Source organism: Vipera ursinii (genome assembly GCF_947247035.1).
Source record: "Vipera ursinii genome assembly, chromosome: Z".
Classification (NCBI taxonomy): Eukaryota; Metazoa; Chordata; class Lepidosauria; order Squamata; family Viperidae; genus Vipera; species Vipera ursinii.
In genome coordinates this window covers 7,956,936-7,983,021 of record NC_139517.1, presented here as the reverse complement: position 1 = coordinate 7,983,021, position 26,086 = coordinate 7,956,936, and the positions used below count along the sequence as shown (strand labels likewise).

Here is a 26,086-nt window from a genome sequence, read left to right as displayed (position 1 = left end):
TTTCCCCCGCGAAGAAGCACCGTCTGCCGATTCTCCGCCGCGCCTGCTCTAGCTCTGATTGGCCAGTGAAGTTCTAGGGCTCTCCAAGAAGAGTGCGGTGATTGGCTAAGCAGGCTCCACTCTCCCCTTCCCACCCTCCCCTCTTTCCTTGGCCGGCGGTTGGTTGCGACGAGAAGAGAATGGTCATCCTAGAACGGCCATGTCTTCACACTCGAACGATAGAGAGACGAGCAGCCTGCCGGAAAGAACGGTCAGCGACCTGAAAACGGATGCGGAACTAAAAGAGGGTTCCGGAGCTGGGACATGGAGTCCGGGCAGCAGCCGGTGTGGCGCAGCCTGGGGCTGCTTGGGCGAAGCGCGGAGGGTCCTGGGCTCGGTCCGGGCAACTGTGAGAAGAGGCTGCTGTGGGCCGCTTCGTTGCTGTGCGTCTTGTTGGATCTACAGTTGCCAGGTAACCATAGCAACCGCAGCCCACCTCCATTTCCTTTTTGACCTTAGCAACCGAGCTTCCACTTTCCCCGCCCCTTGTTGTCACAGTCGTTTCCTGTCAATCTTTTTGCTCCAAATACCCCTTTATCTTGCCTGGCAAGCTCCGCCCACTCATTCCTCGAGAGGACCTCCCCCCTCTGGGCAACGTGATTGGCTGGCTCTGCCTCTTCTTTCCCCAATCTTCCTCTCATGGTTTCTTCTCTTTCAACCTTAGCATGTTCCTAGTCCTTAGTGATCTCTCTGTCCCGTGGGACTGACCTCTGAACCCATTCGCTCTATATAACGATTATCCTCAAACAGATAGTCCTTAACTTACAACAGTTGATTTAGTGACCATTCAAAGTTAACAATGGCACTAAAAAAAGTGACTTGTCACCACTTTTCATACTTATGACCATTGCAGCAGCCCCATGGTCAAGTGAGCAAAATTCAGTACGGTTGGCAAATGACTCCTGTTTATGACAGTTGTAGTGTCCTGGGGTCACGTGATCACCTTTTATAACCTTGAGAGAAGTAAAGTCACTGGGGAAGCCAGATTCACTTAAAAATCGTCTTACTAACTTAACAACTCCAGTATTCACTTAAAAACGAGGGCAAGAAAGGTCATAAAACGGGACAGAACTCACTTAACAAATGTCTAGCTTAGCAAAAGAAATATGGTCTTAAGTTGAGGACTCGTTGTTAGCTGCGAAGTCGTGTCCGACCCATCGCGACCCCATGGACAACGTTCCTCCAGGCCTTCCTGTCCTCTACCATCTTCTGGAGTCCATTTAAGCTCACGCCTCCTGCTTCAGTGACTCCATCCAGCCACCTCATCCTCTGTCGTCCCCTTCTTCTCTTGCCCACAATCTTTCCCAGCATTAGGCTCTTCTCCAGTGAGTCCTTCCTTCTCATTAGGTGGCCAAAGTATTTGAGTTTCAACTTCAGGATCTGGCCTTCTAAAGAGCAGTCAGGGTTGATCTCCTCTAGGACTGACCGGTTGGATCGCCTTGCAGTCCAAGGGACTCGCAGGAGTCTTTTCCAGCACCATAGTTCAAAGGCCTCAATTCTTTGGCGCTCAGCCTTTCTTATGGTCCAGCTTTCACTTCCATACATTGCAACTGGGAAGACCATAGCCTTGACTATACGCACTTTTGTTGGCAGGGTGATGACTCTGCTTTTTAGTATGCTGTCTAGATTTGCCGTGGCTTTCCTCCCCAGGAGCAAGCGTTGAGGACTACCTGTGGTCATATTTAAAAACCCAGCACTGGGGAGAAGTAAAGAAATGTTCACTAAACTGGGATATGCAAAGTTACAATGTAGACCCATCAAAACCTGGGCTATAAGCGGAGAATATCCTTGGTAGGGAGATACCAAGCAGGTAACCACTTTACAATAAAAAACAATGAAGATTTTATAACTATACAGCTAATTTAGTATAAAGGTAAAGGTTCCCCCGCACATGCGTGCTAGTCGTTTCCAACTCTAGGGGCCGGTGCTCATCTCCGTTTCAAAGCCGAAGAGCCAGCGCTTGTCCGAGGACGTCTCCGTGGTCATGTGGCCGGCATGACTAGACGCCAAAGGCACACGGAACGCTGTTACCTTCCCACCGTAGTGGTCCCTATTTTTCTACTTGCATTTTTTACGTGCTTTCAAACTGCTAGGTTGGCAGAAGCTGGGATGAGTAACAGGCGCTTACTCTGTTACGCGGCACTCGGGATTCGACCCGCCAAACTACCGACCTTCTGATCGACAAGCTCAGCGTCCTAACCCACTGAGCCACCGCGTCCCTACTAATTTAGTGTAGTCAAGTTAAATAGAATGGTTCAAATTAGAAATTTTAGAAACTTGATCTAAAGTTTCAGTGGACCTCTAAACAAAAAGTCTATGGCGATTCTCGGTCATCCAAATCATAGTTGGATGCTTTTTCAAGAGGCAAGTGGACTTTCTTGTTTTTCTTTGAAGATGTTTCGCTTCTCATCCAAGAAGCTTCTTCAGCTCTGACCGGATGGCGGGGAATGGAAAGAGCTGGTCATTTGCATTCTTCTTCTAAACCAGGGGTGTCAAACTCAATTTCATTGAGGGCCGCATCAGCATTGCGGTTGCCCTCAGGGGGCCAGGTGGGTGTGGCCTGGGTGGGCGTGGCCTACTGGGTGGGCGTGGCTGGAGTGCGTATGGCCTACTGGTTGGGCGTGGCCAGCTCTACATCGTTCGCATCAAGGGTGCCTATGGGGGCCTGGGCAGGAGTGGGACAGATCTGAGGGTCTCTGGCAGAAGGAGGGTCTCTGGGCCAGGGCCAAGGCAGTGGGGGCCGTTCCCTCACTGTTTCCAGGATGGCTTTGCGGGCCGTATGAAACCACTTTGCGGGCCGGATCTGGCCCCCGGGCCTTGTGTTTGACATGTCTATTCTAAACAGAAAGGCAGAAGGGGTCTAGAGCAAATGCAGGAGAACACCTACGGAACAAATAGCATGAAAAAGTGTGTTCACATTACAATAGACAGTTTTCAGGATTTGAGCACATCTGAGTATTATTTCCTAACTGCCGTCTTTCAAATCTTGCTCAGCACTGACTAGTCAAAAGAAAAGAGCGCTTGTAGTTCTCACGAAAGAGCAGCAATCTACAAACCCCCAAAGAAAGGGCTTTTTCACCCTTTTACTAGCATCCCTCCAAAATCCATATGGCCCCGACCTCACTAAGGTTACATTAAGCCAGTCTCTTGCCACAGGTTATCGAGGCAGGACAGTGTACAAACCAAATACAGTAATGCTATATATATGTTAAGCCTGTTCTTGTCCCTAATATGGCTGGTTTTATTCTTGTATTTTCATAATTAGTTTCTACTAAGGATGAGGCACCCAGAGTGACTTTCAAGAGAAAGGCATTCCTCAGAAAGGGAGGGAGGGAGGGAGGAAATTAACAAGGTGACATCTTTGGTGTTTGCAAAAGAATTTTTTGTATCACCAGCTTTCTAAGAATATATCAAGGATCTAGGTCAGTGTTTCTCAGCCATTTTAAGGTGTGTAGACTTCCCCATGAGGGACGCGGTGGCTCAGTGGGTTAGGACGCTGAGCTTGTCGATCAGAAGGTCGGCAGTTTGGCGGGTCGAATCCCGAGTGCCGCGTAGCAGAGTGAGCGCCTGTTACTCGTCCCAGCTTCTGCCAACCTAGCAGTTCGAAAGCAATTAAAAATGGAAGTAGAAAAATAGGGACCACTACGGTGGGAAGGTAACAGCGTTCCGTGCGCCTTTGGCGTCTTGTCATGCCGGCCACATGACCACGGAGACGTCCTCGGACAAGCGCTGGCTCTTTGGCTTTGAAACGGAGATGAGCACCAGCCCCTAAAGTTGCAAATGACTAGCACGCAAGTGCGGGGGAACCTTTTCCTTTTCACATCCTGGGAACAAATCTGAAGTTTGGTTCAATTCTAATGTCTGTTGTGAGCTGTGGTCACGGCTTGCCTTATTTCTTTAGAACTGGCATAATGTTTAGAATGTTCTTTTAACATTTTGGGAAAGAAGGAAAAGATGGGAAGGAAGGTGAACAATATTAACTAATGCTTTAACAATCATTCTGCATTTAATCGGCCCCTAGAGTCGGAAACAACTAGCACGCATGTGCGGGGGAACCTTTACCTTTACCTTAGACTTCCCCATATAGCAGGTGAGGCCTTCAGCTCCCAGAATTCCCCAGGCAGCATGCTGTTGGCAAAGATATGGAAGTCCAGACATCTTAAAATTGCCGTCATTGAGAAATGCTTCCTGGCTCTTGATTTCCTGAGTAACTTCCATCTCTTCCAGGTTTGCTGGCTGCCGGACAAGCCGAGATTGACAACCATCTAGAAATGGGTCGGAAGCTACTGGCTGCTGGGCAGCTGGCCGAAGCCCTCTCACACTACCATTCAGCAGTGGGTGAGTATCAGCTTCGGAATGCCAGTTTAAGACGCCAGCTGCCTATTGAAAAAGAGCAGCATTGGCTGATTCAGTTATATTAACACTTGGGCACTGTCCAATTTCTCTGGAGTAGAGGCTTTGAAAAGGAACTGACGGATCTCTTAGTAGGAGTTATTTAAAGATACAGGTATAAGCCCGGGCAGTTTGAAAAAAAAAAAGGAGAACTAGATGAACTGAACTGCAACATGTCTACCCTGTTCAGCAAAGAAGGATGATCTCTTATCGACCATTAATAACTACGAAACAGGCAGATCTGCTACCTAATAGGATCAGTGTGTTTTTACAGTGTTATAAGGTAAAGGTTCCCCCGCACATGCGTGCTAGTCATTTCCAACTCTAGGGGCCGGTGCTCATCTCCATTTCAAAGCCGAAGAGCCAGCGCTTGTCCGAAGACGTCTCCGTGGTCATGTGGCCGGCATGACTAGACGCCAAAGGTGCACGGAACGCTGTTACCTTCCCACCGTAGTGCTCCCTATTTTTCTACTTGCATTTTTACATGCTTTCGAACTGCTAGGTTGGCAGAAGCTGGGACAAGTAACAGGTGCTCCCTCTGTTACGCGGCACTCGGGATTCGACCCGCCAAACTGCCGACCTTCTGATCGACAAGCTCAGCGTCCTAACCCACTGAGCCACCGCGTCCCTTTTTACAGTGTTACAGTCAGGCTTAATAGGAAAAAAGTAAAAAGCTAAAAAAATTGGTCCTGCTGCCAGGACCTGGATCTATTTATTTATTTATTTATTTATTTAAAATTATTTTAACTTTAAGCACTTTTAAAATCTTCTGATGTAAAATATAAACTGTGGGAAAATGTTTTTTTTTTTAAAAAAAAAAAGAGGCCATGTCTCTGGCAGGAAAAAAAAACAAACCTGCATAGTGCTTCCTTCAAAGCAAATTGTTTTCCCCTTCCACAAATTTATTTTATTTTTTTATTTTAATCCCATTTATATCCCGCCCTTTTCCGAAGACTCAGGGCGGCTTACAATTTAAGCACAAACCAATGTGCTTAGTTTGATGAACTATTATTAGATAAATAGCAAGATTCCTTTCCTTCAGTAGCTGCTCTCAATCTTTTTATTCAGATGTTTAATACGGCCTTCCTTTATCACAGGGTGCAATTCCCTTCTCCACCCCCTTTCTTAAACTTCACAATAATGCAGCAGAGAAAGTCAAATAGCAACACAATGACCACAGGATTTTCTGATGAGGTTCAGTTCAAGATTGCTTGAGCCACCCCTGGCGGTTCCTGCTGCAGTAAGATGAAGCCAGTTCTGCATTGTGTCTTTGCAGTCAGGAGCACCCAGTGAGGGACTGCATTATGTGTTTCTGTACCTGGTTTTCTTTTTGTTTGTGTGTGTGTGTGTGTGTGTGTGTGTGTGTGTGTGTGTGTGGCACATCACAAATGGAGACAGAGCTACAGGTTGGTTAGTTTAGAATGCTAGTATGGTTACCTGTTAGCCTGCCTTCCTGTTAAATATACAGTGACTGCCCACCCTTAAACCTCTAAACAGAAACGATCCTTGTCTCCATTTGTTGAGAAAAGTATAGTTTTATTAGCAGTCAAGTGCCTTGTAGTCGTGCATAGCCAGAACCGAGAACCGCACAGCAAAATCCCTAAGTTCAACTTTTCCTTCCTTTAACTGCCTCCCATCGCTAACACCCGCCCCCCATGACCAATCAAGTTTCAACTAAGATGTTTTCAGAACAGTCACTTCAAGATTCGGTTGGTATGCAGCAGCTTCTCCTCCCAGCCGGGTGACTTTGAAGCAGCATCTCCTGGAGATACAGCCATTACTTTCGCTTTCCCCCAAGAATTCCCCCTCCCCAGAGTCCATGGCAGACTGTCACTGCATGGTAACAAAGCACCAGCAAGCGTGGGATAGCAGCTGACATTGACACTGTGGCTGATTTCTTTTCCTCCCCCAGAAATTGATCCGAAAAATTACCTTACCTATTACAAACGAGCCACCATTTACCTGGCGATGGGCAAGTTTAAATCAGCATTGCCGGATCTCTCAAAAGCAATTGAACTCAAGCCAGACTTCCTGGCGGTAAGTTGTTCTCACCTTCACCCTTTTTTTCCTCTTGTCCAAGCTGACATTAAGCAGCAACGGTTTCTTAAGGGAAAATGGGTTTATTCTGGTTCCAAGGTGCTGACCTGGTATTTAAAAACAAAACAAAAAAACCAGGCCGTGTTCTAATTTGGGGAAGTTAGTTGGCTGTGAAGGATCTGATCTTCTCCACTTTCACAGGCCCGGCTTCAGCGTGGCAACATCCTTCTCAAACAAGGGCACACCCAAGAAGCAAAACAAGATTTTGAAGCCGTGGTAAGGAAAATAGCTGCTTCCAGAAATGTTCATATTCCCTATGTGGCTGAATAGAGTTTAAAGATATCCAGGTTTCGTCCTTTTGACCTGTCCATCAGAGACACCATTCCTTGGTAGCAACAAATTTGGCCTCCTTGTATACAAGTAGTCCTCAACACCACTGCCTTGGTGGAGCAGTGGGCTAATGCCTCCTTAAGTAACACCAGCTACCTGCAATTAGTGCAGGTTCGCGTCCCACCAGGCTCAAGGTTGACTCAGCCTTCCATCCTTCCGAGGTAGGTAAATTGAGGACCCAGATTGCTGGGGGCAATTAAGCTGACTTTGTAATAATGCCGCGTGGGGGCGGGGGGGGGGGGCGAAAGCCCTAATAAGCAGGCATATACATAGAATGAAGGCTATTGCTAAGCACATTTGATTTGTGCTTAGATTGTAAGCCGCCCTGAGTCTTCGGAGAAGGGCGGGATATAAATGGGATTAAAATAAATAAATAAATAAAACAACAGTTCACTTAGTGACTCTTCAAAGTTACAACAGCACTGACTTACGGCCATTTTTCACCCTTATGACCATTGCAGCATCCCCAAGGCCACGTGATGAAAATACAGGTGCTGGGCAACTGACTCACATTTAATGACAGTTACAATGTCCCAGGGTCATGTGATCTCCTTTTGCGATCTTCTGACAAGCAAAGTCAATGGGGAAGCCAGGTTTCCTTAATGACTGTGTTACTCATTTAACAACTGCAGCGATTCACTTAACCAGGGTGGCAAGAAAAGTCGTAAAAATGGGGCAGAGTTCACTTAACAAATTTCTCACTTAGCAGCATAAATTTTGGGCTCGATTGAGATCGTAAGCTGAGGGGCTAGTTGTAGAGGTAGTCCTTGGACCTACGACTACAAATTGAGCTCAAAATTTCCATTGCTAAGCGAGACAGTTGTTAAGTGAGTTTTGCCCCGATCTGATGGCCTTTCTTGCTACAGTCGTGAAGTGAAACACTGCAGTTGTTGTTAGTAACATGGTTGTGAAGTGAATCTGGCTTCCCCGTTGATTTTGCTTGTCAGGAGGTCACAAAAGGGGATCACATGACCCCAAGACCCTGCAATCATCATAAATACATGCCAGCTTCCCAGCACCTGGGGATGCTGCAACTGTCATGTGAAAAAACAATTGTGTCACCTTTTTCAGTCCCATTGTAACTTCACCCAGTCACTAAGTTGTAACTCAAGAACCACCTGAATGCACTTGTCCAGGGGATGGTGCTATAGAGGTAGTCCTCCACTCACAATGATTTGTTTAGTGACAGTTCGAAGGTATAACTTAACAAACCACTGTAGGATCCTCACCGTCACTGATCAAAATCTGAACACTCGTAGTTTCTACATATGAATGTGCATATTTACGGCGTGCAGTTACAACAGTTGCAGCCTCCCAGGGTCGTGTGATCGCCATTTGCAGCCTTCCCAACTGGCTTCTGACCAAAGTCAGTAGAGAAAGCCGGATTCACTCAAGGACCACCCGACTCACTAAACAATTGCAGTGATTCATTTAACAGCCGCGACAAAAAAAAGATTGTAAAATCAGACATGTCTCGTTTAACCGCCACCTTGCATAGACAGGGAAATCCTGGTCCCAATTGTCAACATTAAGTTAAGGATTGCCTGTGTAATTAGTGTGTAACCCAGGAACCTCCAACCTTGGCAATTAGCTGGCTGAGGAATTTTGGGAGTTGAAGTCCACAGGTCTTAAAAGTTGCCAAGGTTGGAGACCTCTGGTGTAACCAATGGCTGACAGCCTGGGTTTTTGGATTAAAACCAGGGTGTTACAGAAAATATCTTATCTTATCTTATCTTATCTTATCTTATCTTATCTTATCTTATCTTATCTTATCTTATCATCTTATTTATTAAATTTATATACCGCCCTATTCCTGTAGGACTCTGGGCGGTTTACAGGGAAAATTAAAATACATAGCAAACAAAATTAAAATCAGTTAAAACTATAATTAAATCACAATCCCTGAAGTTAAACTAAAACCCAATTAAAATAAATTAAATTAAAACCCCTCAGTCTGGGCCAAACAGCTCGAAGAACCAGGTTTTCAAGTCCCAGCGAAATAGGGAAGGAGGGGTGACTTAAGAGTATCAGTCCGGTAGATCAGGGCTTTTCAACGAGTGGTACGGGTACCACCTATTGTATATTGGCACCTAGCAGGTGGTACGCGACCATCCTAGAAAAGTGGTAGCTGGGGAGGGGAATGAGCTGAACCGGTGGCAGCACCGCACAAGCCTAAGCGAGAGATGGCTGGAGCTACAGGGCTTTCAGGGCTCAGTGGATGCGCCAGGATCAGCACTTCTTCGGGATGTCGGCTCAGCAAAGTACCAGGATCAGCACCAGGCTCCAGCTGGAGCTCAGCACTGATCCTGGTGCTTCTAAGCCCGGAAGAAGCGCCGATCAGCTGGAATGTTGCAGCATCTCCAGGGTCTTGTGATTTACATTCAGATGCTTGGCAAGATTCATATTTATGACGGTCACAGTGTCCCAGGGTCATGTGAAGTGACCAAAACCTGCTGCAACCACCCAGCAGAGGTGGGCAATAAAAACCAAACATCCCCCACCCCACCCCCGCTGCCAATCCTCAACAAAAATGCTCACAACAATGAAAACCTCGGACAGGAGGAAGAGCGCCGCCGGGCGGGCAGGCAGGTGTCTTGCTCGGCTGTGGCTTGGAGGGCACTTTTTTCAGTGCCATTGTAACTTCCAACAGTCAATAAGCAAACTGTTGCAAGTCGAGGACTACCTGTACTTCATCATTTTTTCCTTTTTTTTTTTTTTTTGGTCATCAAGTTTTTGACACCTTGCTAGGCGACTGGTGGTACTCGGATGTTGCCATATCCTAAAAGTGGTACAACGGGTGAAAAAATTGAAAAGCCCTGCGGTAGATAATCGGAGTATTTCTCCAGCCACATGTGGACCGTGGGTGGGAATCTAGCCATCCCATTTGATGCGTCATACAATGATGCTGTCATTCTCCTGTTGACATCTCAAGCAAGGGTGTAGGAGGTGGTCCTGGAAGGAGGACTTTTAAATGCTTGTTCCTGTGAGATGTTCAGCACCCTGAAATCCGTACAGTGTTTTCCTGTAGCAAGAAAGCCCTGATGCTTTTTTTTAATGGAAAAATTTGCAGATTTAAGAGCTAGAGCTGAAGATTGCTTCCCCCCGCCCCCCCCAGACATTTCAGTCATTTGTTCTTTGATCCCATCCTCATTGTGCCATGATTATTGTTGTTATTTTATGAGTTTCTGTTTTATTAATCGCTTGCTACCCAAGAGTCTCTGGAGCTGGGTGGAATAGAAACATTGCTAAATAAACAAGCCCACTGTCTCTATCTGTTTGAACTGAGCATTTTTCTTTAATATATGCCACAAAGGAATGCAAGCTATGCACATCCTTTTATGTGCAGCGTGTATCACTTAACTTTTTTAAAAAAACCATTTTCATCAGCTCAAGAACAATCCGGAGGATGCAGAAGCCCAGAGCCAGTTGTCCAGGGTCATGGAGCAAGAATTTTCCATGCAAGAAGCTCAGACTGCTTTTCAGAAAAAAAACTATCTGGGAGCAGTCAGTTTTCTGGATCGAGTAATTGAGGTACCTTCTTAATTCATCTTCTCTAAGCTAACGTCGTTTGGCAGTATGTGACCCGCAGGGAAACACTGCCTGGGCCTTTCTGCTGTCCTAAAATGGTCTCCCATGTTTTACAGCTCCCTGGCACTAGAATCCAAGGATTCTGAAAAGATCAGTATGTGTAGTTTGGCTTGAGGTCAAATAGGTCCCAACTGTGTCTGTGGTATTTAGATGCTTTGAAGTCTGATCCCAGGCCTTTCAAAGCAGCAGTGTACTGTACATAGCATTTCTGGGCTCCGTGAAGAAGTCCTTAAGAAGGCTGTTAAGAGGCTAGAATGCAGTATTGCAGGCTGGTTCTGCCAACTGCCAGCAGTTTGATCTTGACCGGCTCAAGGTTGACTCAGCCTTCCATTTTTCCGAGATCAATAAAACGAGGACCCAGATTGTTGGGTGCCATATGTTGACTCTGTAAAAGCACTATGAAGCGGTATGTAAGTCTAAGTGCTATTGCTGTTGTTAAGCAGAATGTACTTCTTGATGTGTTTCTGTTCTGATACATTCAGCAGAACAGAAATGCAGACCCAATACAATTTTCATGCATGATCGCAAGGTCCTGCAGGCAATATTTAAACTTTTTTTTTCTTCAGAAACGAGGAATGTTTCCCAAGTGATGGGTTCTCCAGCGGCTTTGTTTAAGTGTGCTAACGCTAAATTGATTGGATGGTTGCAGGCTGTTGGGCGTTGGTGCTCTGCTGCAGCACCTCTGGAGAACATGTGGTTAGGAAGATTGTATAAAGTCTAGTCTAGTGAAAAGAAGGGTCTAAGGGTGGCATGATAGCAGTCTTCAAATATCTGAGGGGCTGCCCCAAAGGAGAAGGTGGGTCAGCCTATTCTCCAAAGCACCTGAAGGCAGGACAAGAAGCAACGGATGGAAACTAATCAAGGAGAGAAGCAATCTAGCGCTAAGGAGACATTTCCTGACAGTGAGAACAATTAACCAGTGGAACGGTTTTGCCTTCAGATGTTGTGGATGCTCCATCACTGGAGGCTTCTAAGAAGAGACCGGACAGCCATTTGTCTGGAATGGTATAGGGTCTGTTGCTTAAGCAGTGGGTTGGACTAGAAGACCTCCAAGGTTCTTACCGATTATTATTATTATTATTATTAATTTTATTTGTATACCGCCCTTCTCCCGAAGGACTCAGGGCGGTGAACAGGGCAATACATATTAAAAGACAAAATACAAAAATTAAAAGAGATTAAACAAAATGCCCACAATTCTTACAATAGGTTAAAACACATTAAAAGTAATGAAAACCCAACCCCATCCCATCAGGCCAGGCCAGCTTGTTCAAAGAGATACGTCTTTAGATCGCGCCGGAAGGAGCGCAGGTCGGGCGCCATTCGGAGCTCAACTGGAAGACGGTTCCATAAATCCGGCGCGCCCACAGAGAACGCCCTCCCCCTGGGGGCCACCAGTCGGCATTCTTTGACCGGTGGCACCCTGAGGAGGCCCTCTCTGTGGGAGCGTACTGGATGGAGGGAAGTTGATGCCGGCCGCAGGTGCTCCCCAAGGTATTCCAGACCCATGCCATGTAGGGCTTTGTAGGTCAATACCAGCACCTTGAACCTCACCCGGAAGACAACTGGTAGCCAATGCAGCTCACGGAGCAGAGGTGTAACATGGGAGTATCGGGAGACTCCCAACACAACTCTCGCGGCTGCATTCTGTACCGGAGATGATGATGATGATGATGAATGATACCACAATTAGACTGAGAAAAATCAAATGCCCCCTGGCTTGCTTTCAGATCTCCCCTTGGGATCCAGAACCCAAAGAGCTGCGCTCTGAGTGCTACCTCCATCTTGGGGATTACCACAAGGCCATCATGGACCTGAAGCCCACCACTAAGCTACGGAATGACAACAGGGCCGCCTTCCTTAAACTCAGCAAGCTCTACTACAACTTGGGAGAACACGAAGAGTCCTTAACGTGAGTGAGCCACGTAAATGCCATGTCGTGCATGCTTTTGGTGTACATCCCTAGCAGGTGGCAACACAGACCACTGACAACCCCAGCACCACTCTCCTAGAGACCCCCAGCGTCATCCCAAGGTTGGAATGCTGAGATTCGGGGGGGGGAGGGAATCGAGACACGCAAAAACAGTAGCAGCTTGCTTCCAATTTCCATTTTTCAAATGAGCTACAGGTCGTCCTCAACTTACGACTGCCACTGAGCCCAAAATTTCTGTTGCTAAGCAAGGCTGTTGATAAGTCAGTTTTGCCCGGTTCCACAACCTTTTTTTTTTTAGCCAGAGTTGTTAAGTGAATCATGTAGTTATTAAGCGAATCTGGCTTCCATTTGCTTGTCAGAAGGAAAGTGAGAAGTGGTGATCATGTGATCCCAGGACAATGCAACCGTCATAAATACATGCCAGTTGCCAAAGGTCCGAATTTTGATCATGTGACCATGGGATGCTGCAGTGCTCATAAGTGTGAAAAATTGTCATAAAGTCACTTTTTTCAGTGCTGTTTTAACTTCCAACAGTTACTAAATGAATAGTTGTAAGTCAAGGACTACCTGTATGTAATTGGCCACAGTCATTCCTGTGATGTCCTATGGAATGTGAATGAGAACAGCAACACAGATCTAGAAAGAGGACGAATTTAATGATCTGAGGCTAGTACAGGCAGTCCTTACATAGTGACTGTCTCGTTTAGTGACCATTCACAGTTACAATAGTGATGGGTGACAAAAAACCTTTACAGCCAATCCTTGCATTTACAACCTGTGCGGTCCATATATATATATATATAAAAAGGAAAGCTAAGCTAAGATCATAAGCACATTTGTGCTTTTAATTAGTGACCGCTTCACTTAATTATCAGGTTGCTGGTCCCAATTGTGATAGTTAAATGAAGACTATCTGTAAATGAAGTGCGGCGTGTCAGACGAACAGGAAAGATTGTGCCTAAATTTCCCATTGCTTTTAAGTCAGTGGTTCTCAAAACAATTTAATGTTAGGGCCCCTTTCCTTTTCAAAAACGGTAGAGGGCCTCAAAGAGTTTGGTTTTATGTGGCTTATATCGATTGACATTTACTGCATCGTAAAATGAAATTGGGAAATTTTAAAATATTTACTTTTGCGAAAGGCCACCCTTGAGAGCCACTGCTTTCAATCTTTGAAAACCTAAGCAAAAAAATATAGCATAAATCACAGCTGTTTGAATTTGCTCAGGATGCGATGCTGTAAACGTGGTTTGCAAGCCACACAGCATGCTGTTAGCATGTCAAGCAAGGCCAGGTCAGGAAAAACAGAGGTAGCCCAAAATCCCAGAATGCTTTTTTTGTCGATGTAGGCTAGAAAAGCAGTCTCTTAAAAGCCTATCGAGAGTTTTTCTCCGTTCCACTGTACACCAAATAAACTCAAGGTGGGGCCATTTTGAGTTTCTTCTTCTCACACGCAGACTGACTCATCTCTTCTGAAACTTCCCCTTTAATGGCAGGGTTATTTCTTCCTTGTTCTCAAGGCCAAACCTGCATTCCTTCACACATGCCAAACCCAAATTAGGGAAGTCACATGATGGCTTAGCAGAATTTGGGAGCCCAGGTCAGCGTACCATGAACAAGCTAGCTTCTTTCCCAGACGTACCTGTACTCGTCGTTTACATGTGATCCCAGGGATAAGAATAGGTGGGGTTGAGCTTATGATCCGGCAACTCAAAGTATAGAAACCAGTGGCAAATAAATAGATCTGATCTGGTATCTTTCCACAACCTTGAAATATATACAGGTCACGAGGGTGAAGGTTTCCCCTCCAAGCTTGTGGGTTGAACGTCTACGGAGATTCTCAGTCATCCAGGTCATAATTACCCAAAAGTGCTTTTTCACAAGGCAACTGGATTCTCTTGTTTGTTTGTTTTTCTTTAAAGACATTTCACTTCTCATCCAGGAAGCTTCTTCAGCTCTGACTGGATGGTAGGGAATGGAAGGATTAATATTCCTTGCAGACAGCTGGTCATTTGCATTCTTTAAGAGAGTTGTTGGGGCCACCTGGAGTCCTCAGGGCCACCTGAGTAGTGTAAAACCTGAGTAGAGCATTTTGCACTACTCAGACGACCCTGAGGACACAGATTAATCTTCAGAGGAGGCTCAATAACTCTCTAAAAGAATGCAAATGAGGACACAGATTAACCTCCAGGAGGGGGCTCAATGACTCTCTAAAACAGGGGTCTTCAAACTCGGCCCTTTTATGACTCATGGACTTCAACTCCCAGAATTCCTCAGCCAGCATGCCTGGCTGAGAAATTCTGGGAGTTGAAGTCCATGAGTCATAAAAGGGCCGAGTTTTAAGACCTCTGCTCTAAAAGATTGCAAATGATCAATCTGGTCGGGTGGAGCCTTTAAAATGGTGGTATCGTTAATAAGCTGGGTTCTCTTTTGCAGGTTACATTGTTTTTCTATGATTTCAATAATTTTGCTATTAATGTGTTTCAACGATTTTTTAATTTTGTCTCTTTGTCATGTTCTCATTGTACGCCAGATAATAATTGTGCAATTTTGGTTATTTAGGGTATTGTGTATGTCTTAACGCTTGTGAGCTGCCCAGAATCATGTACAGGGCTATAATAAATAAACAGCAATTATCTAGAATTTATCAATGGAGTAAAGTCAGATACAAAAGCAGTTTTATTAAAAAAAAACATGCATAGAAAAGAAAAGCTCATAACTAATCAAGGAGAGAATCAACCTAGAACTGAGGAGAAATTTCCTGACAGTTAGCACAGTTAACCAGTGGAACAACTGGCCTCCATAAGTCGTGAATGCTCCAACCCTGGAAGTTTTTAAGAAGAGATTGGACAACCATTTGTCTGAAATGGTATGGGGTTTGCTACCTGAGCAGGGGGTTGGACTAGAAGACCTCCAAGGTCCCTTCCAACTCTGTTATTCTGTTATGGCTTCAATTTCTTTGAACTGTCTGCTTATCTTCCTCCTCCTGGAGCTTTAATTCAGAATAGAGCTGGAGGGAACTATGGTTTGGCTGTCCAGTCTCTCCTTAAAAACCTCCAGTGATGAAGCACCCACAGCTTCTGGTGGCAAGCTGTTCTACTGGTTAAGAGCCTTGGTGGAGCAGTGGGCTAATGCCTCCTTAAGTAACACCAGCTGCCTGCAGTTAGTGCAGGTTCGAGTCCCACCAGGCTCAAGGTTGACTCAGCCTTTCACCCTTCCGAGGTAGGTAAAATGAGGACCCAGATTGTTGGGGGCAATAAGCTGACTTTGCTGCTTTGGGGGGGGGCGAAAGCCCTAATAAGCAGGCATATACATAGAATGAAGGCTATTGCTAAGCACATTGATTTGTGCTTAGATTGTAAACCGCCCTGAGTCTTCGGAGAAGGGCGGGATATAAATGGGATTTTAAAAAAAATAGTCTCACTGTTAGGAGGTTTCTCCTTTATTCCGGGTTGATTCTCTCCTAGATTTCCATTCATTGTTTCTTGTCTTGCCGTCAGGGGCTTTGGAAAATAAGTCGACCCTTTGTGGCAGCCCCTCAAATACTGGAATGCTGCTGTCGCTTCTGGGGGACATTATTCAGCTAAGAGACACCCTTAGCAAAGGGCTTCTCTCTGCCTCAGTTTCCCTGCCTGCGTGGCTTCAGTTCTCCCTCTCAAATCTTTCCCACAGCCAAGTGCGTGAGTGCTTGAAGCTGGACCAAGACGACAAGGATTGTTTTTCCCACTACAAGCAAGTGAAGAAGCTCACCAAGCAGCTGGAATCTGCCGAGGAGCACATCAAAGCTCAGAGGTGATCTTCCCATCCTGGGTTCTTTCTCTGCATGGAGGTCCGTATCTAAGCTGACTTTGGCCTTAACGTGTATTGAGATTTCAACAGCCCACACGGTGCACTCCCTAACTTCCCTTTACAACACACGGAGGTTGTACGGCACAAGAACCATGAATAAAATAACCTGGGCGTGCTGGTAAGGATATGAAGGGATCCCCTCTGATTGAAAGCCAGAAACAGGATCAAGGAATATGGAGGTCTACTTCCGATTATACTTATTTTGCGAATTCAGGTCCTTGTTTTGATGTCCCATGAGGAGCACTGATGTGAATCAAGGCTGTCATCCTTGAAGCTTAGGACTTTTGAGTTTGGTGGCTCTCAAGAATTACAGTCGTGGGATGTGTCCCAGTTCACCAGCTCAATATTTGTAACTGGAGCACCCCCAAGGACATGCTTGATCATAAAGAGCACCTTCTTAGTATACAGATAGTCCTCAACGTAATCACCAGTTGCTTAGCTTAGCAACCATTCAAAGTTACAACAGCCTTCCCCAGGGTTACCTAACGCTCCAAAATTTGAAGTTGCAACGGCTGTCCTCCCTCTGCCCTTCGCTTACATGTGATTGTATTTTGGGCACTCAGCAAATGGCTGTTTAAAGCATTCTGAGGTCACAACAACTGTTATTTACAACTTTTTTTTTTGGCCAGAAACGCATTTATTTCCGGGTTTTGGCAAAAAAACAAAACAAAAAAAAAACCCTGCCCATTGTGGACAATGGATATGCTTAATGACCCATGTGTTCACTTAACCACCCCGGTGAATCTCTTTAACCACCACTGCCAAAGGAGTAAACTGCTTAGCAACTCACACTAACTGGCAAATTGATTCCAGAATCAATTGCAATTGTAAGCTGGGGATTATCTTTAAGACAGGGGTGTCGAACTCAATTTCATTGAAGGCCGCATCAGCATTGCAGTTGCCCTCAGGAGGCCAGGTGGGTATGGCCAGGGTGGGCGTCTAGTCATGCCGGCCACATGACCACGGAGACGTCCTCGGACAAGCGCTGGCTCTTCGGCTTTGAAACGGAGATGAGCACCGGCCCCTAGAGTCGGAAACGACTAGCACGCGTGTGCGGGGGAACCTTTACCTTTACCTTTATATCAACATTCACTAGCTTCATTCTTCTTTGCTGTTCTCTAATAACAGATATGCAGACGCCATTGAGAAGTACAAAGCAGCCATGAAAACAGAACCCAATGTAGAGATCTACACCATAAAAGCAAAAGGACGGATCTGCCACTGTTTATCCAAGGTAGAAGTTGAACTTGAGGAATTCCTTCTAAATGAATCTGGAAATAATAATGAGTGGAGTGGAACGGAACGGAACAGAATAGAATAGAATAATGAATGGAATGGAATGGAATGGAATGGAATGGAATGGAATAGAATAGAATAGAATAGAATAGAATAGAATAGAATAGAATAGAATAGAATAGAATAGAATAGAATAGGAGTTGGAAGGGACCTTGGAGGTCTTGTAGTCCAACCCCTTGCTCAGGCAGGAAACCTTATACAATTTCAGACAAATGGCTGTCCAGTCTCTTCTTTAAAACTTCCAGTGTTGGAGCATTCACAACTTCTGGAGGCAGATTGTTCCACTGGTTAATTGTGCTAACTGTCAGGAAATTTCTCCTCAGTTCCAGGTTGCTTCTCTCCTTGATTAGTTTCCATCCATTGCTGCTTGTCCTGCTTTCAGGTGCTTTGGAGAATAGGTTGAGTCCCTGTCATGTCACCCCTAGTCTTTCTTTTCATTAAAGTAGACATACTCAATTCCATCAAGCGTTTGGGCCCCTGGTGATTAACCAACCTATATGGGAAGCTGCCTGATTTGGTATAATGTCTCCAGAGGCAGGAGGAAGTGCAAATGCTTTGCTTAATCTCACAAAGTTGAAATGGGGATCTGTGCTTACTTCTTGGATCTACTACCAGGACTCTTGTCTGTCTGTGGTTCTGTTGCTCCACCTATCTGAGATTTTGCTTCCTTCCTGTATAAATGGGGACGTGGTCCTTGATCTGCAGCCCTTGCCAAGCTGATCTTCTCCAGATGTTTTGTCAGTCAGAGATAATAGAAATCATAACCCAAAGCAAGTGCAAGGACGCTGAAATTGTAAAAAAAAAAAAAAGATGCATCACAAAGGTTCTCCAGATAGTTTGCCCACGAATTCTCTTGAGCCCTCCCCACCTAGCTGGAAGAAATGACACAGGATGGGTTTATTTGTCAAATCCACCTGGCCCAGTTGAAAGACATTAAAAACCTGGCTTTTTCCTTGGACAGGATAATGGGCGTCTTCATTTTTGAGGAGGATAACAATTGCAAGTCCCTGATGACTTAGCGAGTGCTTGTTTATATTCAGATAGGATTGGCCATTTTTGTTTATTTGGGGGAATTCTTTATACAGGTAGTCCTCAGTTGCTTAGTAACCGTTAGAAGTTATGCCCTACCTGAAAAGGGGGACTTAGAACCCAGATCCAAGTTCTGATGTTCATGCCTCCCCCTCCCGCGGTCGCATGACCACACTTCGGGCATTTGCAGCATCCCCCAGCGACACGTAACCACATTCTGCAGCAGTTTTGCCAAAAAAGACAGCACTTAATTTCCAGCCAAACCGCACCCACAACAAATGGGATTGCACTTACAACGACTGCTAAACGACTCAGGCTTCACGCTTATAATTGCCACGTTTGCTTACTGACCGGGTACTCGCATTTAGGACCACTCCGTTTGCTTAATGACCATCGCCAAAAAATATATAAAATGGGGGTCAGTCACACAACCAACCTGTTTTACAACCATTAGAAGTTATTACCGTAATGGGCAGACTCCATTATGGTCATAACACAAGGACTATCTCTTAAGCTGTCCAGAATCATGCTATTCCATATGGAAAGCCTTATGGATTTCTTAAAACAGTTAAGTAAATAAAATTAAACCGAGAACGTGTTGTTAAGAACCCCATTGTGAGATCACAAGCCCTGGTGGTGCAGTGGCTAGAATGCAGTACTGCAGGCTACTTCTGCTGACTGCCGGCTGCCAGCAGTTTGGCAGTTCGAGTTTCACCGGCTCAAGGTTGACTCAGCCTTCCATCCTTCCGAGGTTCGTTAAAATGAGGACCCAGATTGTTGGGGGCAACAGGCTGACTCTGCAAACCACTTAGAGAGGGCTGGAAAACACTGTGAAGCATTATATAAGTCTTTAAGTGCTATTGCTATCACGGGTTAGATTGGAGCAGATGGATCAGGACCAGGAAGGGATGTGTGAATGGGTTGGCCGACAAAAGAGCACATGGCCGTCCTCTTTTACCTCATATCGCAGAGCAAACGGGTTGCAGAAGCAATAGATCTCTGCAGCGAAGCCCATCAGCTTGATCCCAGAAATACCTTCGTCCTGTGCGACCGAGCGGAGGCCTTCATCCTGAACGAAGAATTTGAGAAAGGTCAGCATCCGAGCCGTCTCATCCGATCCATTTCTTCCTCCTCCCATCCCAGAGTTTATTTATTTATTTATTTATTTTAATCCCATTTATATCCCGCCCTTCTCCGAAGACTCAGGGCGGCTTACAATCTAAGCACAAATCAAATGTTAACCTACTTTGCTTGTTTATTTTTTTTCCCTTCTGTTCAGCCGTGTTTAATTCTCAGAAACTGCCCGGACAAGTCCCTGCCATTTTCTTGGCAAGGCTTTTCAGGAGCGATTTGCCACGGCCTCCTTCCTAGGGCTGAGATTGTATGACTCTTTCAAGGTCACCCAGCTGGCTTCGTGCCTAAGGCAAGACTGGAACTCAAAGTCTCCTGATTCTTAGCCTGTTGCCTTAACCGCTACACCAGACTGGTTCTCTGGCTTATCCATTTCTTTCGTCCCGGTCAAACCACTTTGTAATCACAAAATACAGAAGCCGGATTGTTCATTTCTAGGCCACCCAAAAATCTCATCCAGAGGCAATAAAAACATCTACCTTGAACCTGGGAGTGTTGTGTTTTTTTTAACCCAACACTTCATTATTGGCAGGGAGAAAAATGGGACCAAACACAGAGCTATTCCCTAAATGGAATCTCTTCTGTTATATTGTGTTACAATTGTGCACCTAATTCTACTTCAGAATTCTTTTTTTAATGTTATTGGGGGAGAGATATATGTCTCACCAGCCATTCCTCTAAACACACACACACACACCAGATGGATAGGTGTACACTCCTGACCTCTTCTCCTTTTCTTTCATTTTTTTTTCTCATTTGGGAAGTTAAGGGATAAAATTAGTGCTTTGAACATCAGCGGAGATTCTCAGTCATCCAGGTCATGGTTGTCCCAAAGGTAATTTTTTTTTTCCAAAAGGCAACTGGACTTTCTTGGTTTTTTACCTTTGAAAACATTTTGCTTCTCATTCAAGGAGCTTCAAAACTGTTTTCGAAATTTAAAAAAAAAGTCCTGTGGCCATTTGGGAAAAAAAGCATCTTTGGGATGGTAGGCCCTGAGCCTTGCAAGACACTTTACACCTTAAAAGTTAGTAAAATGGTTCCCATGGGATTAACACTGTCTCTAAATAGGAGTCCTGCCCCTGCTTATTTTTGGAGAATAGCTGATAACCTGCAGAGTATCTGGTACTTGCAGATGAAGTTTGCATATTTCCATTCAGCTGAATTCCATCAAAGTCTTTGACCAAAGGGTCAAAGCTTGTGGGGTGTGTGTGTGAAGCTTTTTAGTTGAAAGAATGAAAACTAGCTGCTTCTTTTTTTTTAATCTCCAGCCATTGAAGATTATCAAGAAGCGAAAGAATTTGATGCTGAAAATGAGGAAATAAAAGAGGGACTAGAGAGGGCGCAGAAACTGCTCAAACAGTCCAAGAAGAGGAACTATTACAAAATCCTTGGAATTCAGAGGTAAGCAGGTTCATCTTTGGTATCCAAGTCTTTCACAATCTGGGATTAAAACTGCCGAGAGGAATTCTCCTGTAATAGAACATTAAAACCTGTACTGTACTATAGCCATGAAGGTTGAAGTCCTGGTTTAATGATTTTGGGACGCCAGAACAGCTGCTGCACTTTTGTCACCTCAAGGCTTCTTTTTACGGGGGGGGGGGGACTATTTAGATTAACAAGGCCATCTGGCTTGAACAAACAGCATGTTCAGACAAGCCTTTTTTTAAAACCATAGCTTGTTGACTAAGCCACAACAGCCTGTTCCCACCCAAGCCATTACTGGTAGATTCAAACATAGCCCCAAAGAAGCAGACCACATAATGGCTCAAAATTGCAGAGTCCCATAAAAGTGAGAACGGGAGTAGATAATACGCCAGGGGTAGGTAACCTCGGCTCTTTTACGACCCATGGACTTCAGGAATTCTGGGAGTTGAAGTCCATGCGTCATAAAAGAGCCGAGGTTGCCTACCCCTGATATAGGCCTTTCCAAATATTCTACATGGAATGCTGTTACTTTCCCAACAAAGTGGTAATTATTTACCTACTCGCATTTGCCTGCTTTCAAACTGCTAGATGAGCAGGAGCTGGGGCGAGGATGGGCGCTCACCCCATCATGTGGCACCCGGATCTCAAACCTGGGCTGTCAACTTTTTAGCTGACAAAACTCGGCATCTTTAACCGCTGAGCCATCACACCTGCTCACCCCCCCACTGCTCAACTACAGCTCTCCAAATCCTCCATTTCTGACCCTGTTGGCTGCTAGGAATTGTAGTTCACAACGTCTGGAAGCACCATAAGTTTCCCATCCTGGACTACCTTTACGTATTTGGTGAGAAACACTGCTTGAGCTCTAAACTCATTTATGGGAGTGTCGTTAAAAATAATTTTACCTAGGTGTATGACTGTAAATCTCCAATAATTATAGCATTGTGGACATGCTGTAGATAAAAGGAGTACGTTTGGTTGCATCTCTTTTTTAAATTTATCTCCTGCAATCTGCAATTATACCTGCCTCCCTATTTCCACCGGCAGAAGGAAGACACAATGGGGCTTCTCCTGTGTATAATCCACACCATGGAGCTAATTTCTGGCCCCCAAAGAGATGTGGCTTCAGCTCTCCCTAGCCCAGGGGTAGGCAACCGCGGCTCTTTTATGACTCATGGACTTCAGCTCCCAGAATTCCTGAGTCAGCTATGCTGAGGAGAAATGGAGAAGTTTCCATGCTGAGCCATGCTGGCTCAGGAATTCTGGGAGTTGAAGTCCACGAGTCATAAAAGAGCCAAGGTTGCCTACCCCTGCCCTAGCCTAAACAGGCCTCTTTCTAATGCCCCCCCCCCCCCAGGAATGCAAACAAGCAGGAGATCATCAAAGCATACCGAAAGCTGGCTCAGCAGTGGCACCCTGACAATTTCCAGTCAGAAGACGAGAAGAAGGAAGCCGAGAAAAGATTCATTGACATTGCAGCTGCTAAAGAGGTCCTGACAGATCCAGGTAAAATGCATAGGCTTCAGAGGCCTGGTGGCCCAGGGATTAGAATGCAGTACTGCAGGCTACTTCTGCTGACTGCCAGCTGTCAGCAGTTCGAGTCTCACCAGTTCAGGGTTGACTCAGCCTTCCATCCTTCCGAGGTCGATGAAATGAGGACCCAGATTGTTGGGGGGCAGGCAGTAGGCTGACTCTGTAAACCGCTTAATAGAAGGCTACAAAGCACTGTGAAGCGGTATATAAGTCTAAGTGCTATTGCTATTATTATCATCTCCTCCTTTTCTCCGAAAGGAATGTTTGGGGGCAAAACAGTTTTCTAATCTCTTCTTAAAAACCTGAAACGACGGAGCATGATGGCATAAGAGCCTTGGTGGAGCAGTGGGCTAATGCCTCCTTAAGTAACACCAGCTGCCTGCAATTAGTGCAGGTTCGCATCCCACCAGGCTCAAGGTTGACTCAGCCTTCCATCCTTCCGAGGTAGGTAAAATGAGGACCCAGATTGTTGGGGGTAATTAGCTGACTTTGTAATAATGCCGCTTGGGGGTGTGTGTGAAAGCCCTAACAAGCAGGCATATACATAGAATGAAGGCTACTGCTAAGCTTGTAAGCCGCCCTGAGTCTTCGGAGAAGGGCGGGATATAAATGTAATAAAAATAAAAATAAATAAATAAAATTCAATCCCCAGCCTTCAGTCAGAACTTGAGGATGCTTCTCGGATGAGAATCGAAATTTGTTCAAGGGGGGGAAAAATATCCAGTTGCCTTTTGAAAAAACACCTTTGGGACAACAGCAGAAAAACTGGAAGGGCTGGGGGGGGAGTATCTACCAGTAGGTATGGTAAATATCTGTAATGGTTTGTGGGAATGACCTTGAGGCAGAGGAGAAGAGATCCTGCATAGGGAATGATTGTTCTGTACCAGCCTACTACCGGCCCATGAAACAAGAGCTATTCAAACGGTTGCCTTCAGCAAACCAGCCCTCCCACACATTCCCCTTTTAAACAGCTCAGGGCGTGGCTTCTCTCTGCCTCCTTCCGAGGTGCCCCATTGCCTTCCTCTGTTTACTCCTGATTGACTGCCTCCTGCGTCGGGCGTCCTTGAACAGGGCCAGCTGCGGGTCATCTTCATCCACGCTGTCAGGCTCACACAGCTGGGTCTGCGTCGTAACCAGATGGGAGGGGCCTGGCTGAGGGCTCTGCGGAGCCTCAGGGCTATCCTCTGGAGGCTCTCCAACACCCCCCTCCTCCTCCTCCGAATCGTCCGACCCAACTGCCGAACCCACAGGCTGACCCTGAATCACAGCAATGATCAGATAGAAGCAGGAAGTGCCCACAATGGCTTAACGGCAAAGAAAGAAGCTTAAAAAGGATCCTCCCTAATGGTTAAAGGTGACGGTGGGAGACTTATGTTTTCAAACTTGCAGGATTCTATTAATGTAGCCTCACGATAAAGTAGAAGTGTCACGTCTGGTTGTATCTCCCATATAGCTTTTCTGAGAGGGCTGACAATATCAAACTAAGACTTGGGGGCCTGTTCTTCCCACCCACTCCTCACGATTTCTTGTTTGGTGGTTGCGGGTGCTCCCATCACTGAAGGCTTTCCAGAAGCGATTAGACAACCACTTATCTGAAATGGCGTAGGGCAGGGCTTTTCGACCCGGGGTACAGGTACCACCTGTGGTACCTTGGCACCTGGCAGGTGGTACGCAACCATCCTAGAAAAGTGGTAGCGGGGGAGGGGAATGAGCTAAACCAGTGGCAGCACCGCACAAGCCTGAGCGAGAGACGGCTGGAGCTTCAGGCCTGTCAGGGCTCAGCGGAAACGCCAGGATCAGCGCCAGGCTCCAGCTGGAGCTCAGCACTGATCCTGGCGCTTCTGAGCCCAGAAAAGGCGCCAATCAGCTGGAATGTTGCAGCATCTCCAGGGCCTTGTGATTTACATTCAGATGCTTGGCAACTGATTCCTATTTATGACGGTCACAGTGTCCCAGGGTCATGTGAAGTGACCGAAACCTTCTGCAACCCCCCAGCAGACTGAGGGAATAAAAACCAAACACCCCCACCCCACCCCACCCCCGTTGCCAATCCTCAACAGAAATGCTCACAACATTGAAAACCTCGGACAGGAGGAAGAGCGCCGCCGGGCGGGCAGGCAGGTGTCTTGCTCGGCTGTGACTTGGGGGGGCACTTTTTTCAGTGCCATTGTCACTTCAAACAGTCAGTAAACGAACTGTTGTAAGTCGAGGACTACCTGTACTTCATCACTTTTTTCCTTTTGTTTGTTTTTTTTAGTCATCAGGTTTTTGACACCTTGCTAGGCGACTGGTGGTACTCGGATGTTGCCATATCCTAAAAGTGGTATAATGGGTGAAAAGGTTGAAAAGCCCTGATGTGGGGGGCTTCTGATTGAGCAGGGCGTTGGACGAGAAGACCTCCAAGGTCCCTTCCAACTCTGTCATTCTTTTATTTCTCTCCCTCCCTTCCAGAAATGCGACAGAAATTTGACTCTGGTGAGGATCCTTTAGACCCAGAGAATCAACAAGGATCAGGACATCAGCACCAGTGGGCGTCCGAATTTAACCCCTTTGGCTCCGGGAACTTTCATTTTAAGTTTCATTTTAATTAATCCGCCTGAGCCCCGAAGAGAAATGCAACACCTTGGCCAGTGAGTTGACTTACAAAGAGGACAATAACAACTCCGACGCAGTGGAGGCGGGGAGGGAGGTTAGTTGGCTTATTTATATATTCAAGTATCCCTTTCCAGATGACCAGAAGTTTGTTCCTCGAGATCATCACCAGGACCACAAGGAAGATGGTGACCTCTTGCTTCTAACTCTGATTCCCACAAAACAGTGACTGGCAAAGGGTTTTTTACGATGCATGCAGAGCTTTAAACCTGCCGGTGAATCCTACCTTTCTTAGGGACATTTTCAAAGTGAGGCTGAGCTTCATCGTTCCAGTCCATCTAAACATTTCTCAGGTTCTTCTTTGCACCTGCAAGACCGGGGAAGTTCTGCCAACCTGACAATTCGCCACCCTTTGCCGAGGAAACCGTTTGTTTTTAAATCCAAGCAAGGTGAAGGCGTGCCCTTTCCCCCCCCCCCCCAACCCACCCCTTTTCTTTCCTCTTTCTTTTTTTTAAAGCAAAGCATGCCGTTCACCTTCCCAAGGAAAGCTTGGCCGGACATGTTGCCATTTGAGTTGCACCATGCGTGGGATGGTTTCCATAACCGACGCCGATGGGAGGGGGGGGGAAAAGACCAGTTGGCTCCTGCAAAGAATTGTGTTGTTTGTGCCATCCTCTTGGTAGGGAAGGAGTGGGGGAATAAACTTTGGGGCAAATTCTGCTCGAAAAGGCCAGGAAAAGAAGCCTCTGCGTCAGACTGGGAAAAAGAGGTGTGTGTGTGTGGGGGGGGGGAAATAAGGTTGCTTGTAAGCCTTTCTGAACTGTATTCTTTATTGTTGGATGTTGGTTTTGCACA

General features: G+C 45.9%; 1 protein-coding gene across 2 annotated transcripts; it reads left to right on the top strand.

Moving 5' to 3' along the window:
- The first annotated feature begins 278 nt into the window (after positions 1 to 278).
- LOC310649344 (dnaJ homolog subfamily C member 3-like) lies at positions 279 to 26,018 on the top strand. Of its 2 annotated transcripts, XM_083377713.1 has the most exons (13): positions 279 to 451; positions 4,267 to 4,377; positions 6,344 to 6,468; positions 6,670 to 6,744; positions 10,246 to 10,389; positions 12,177 to 12,358; positions 16,049 to 16,168; positions 17,354 to 17,459; positions 19,521 to 19,641; positions 20,950 to 21,082; positions 22,464 to 22,612; positions 25,091 to 25,269; positions 25,369 to 26,018. In XM_083377713.1, the coding sequence occupies exons 1-12, from the start codon at positions 304 to 306 to the stop codon at positions 25,228 to 25,230; spliced, it is 1,554 nt and encodes a 517-aa protein (XP_083233839.1). In that variant the 5' UTR covers positions 279 to 303; the 3' UTR covers positions 25,231 to 25,269; positions 25,369 to 26,018. The 2 variants fall into 2 exon arrangements, with proteins under 2 accessions (XP_083233839.1, XP_083233838.1); XM_083377712.1 differs by having other exon boundaries at positions 25,091 to 26,018.
- Positions 26,019 to 26,086: the final 68 nt, after the last annotated feature.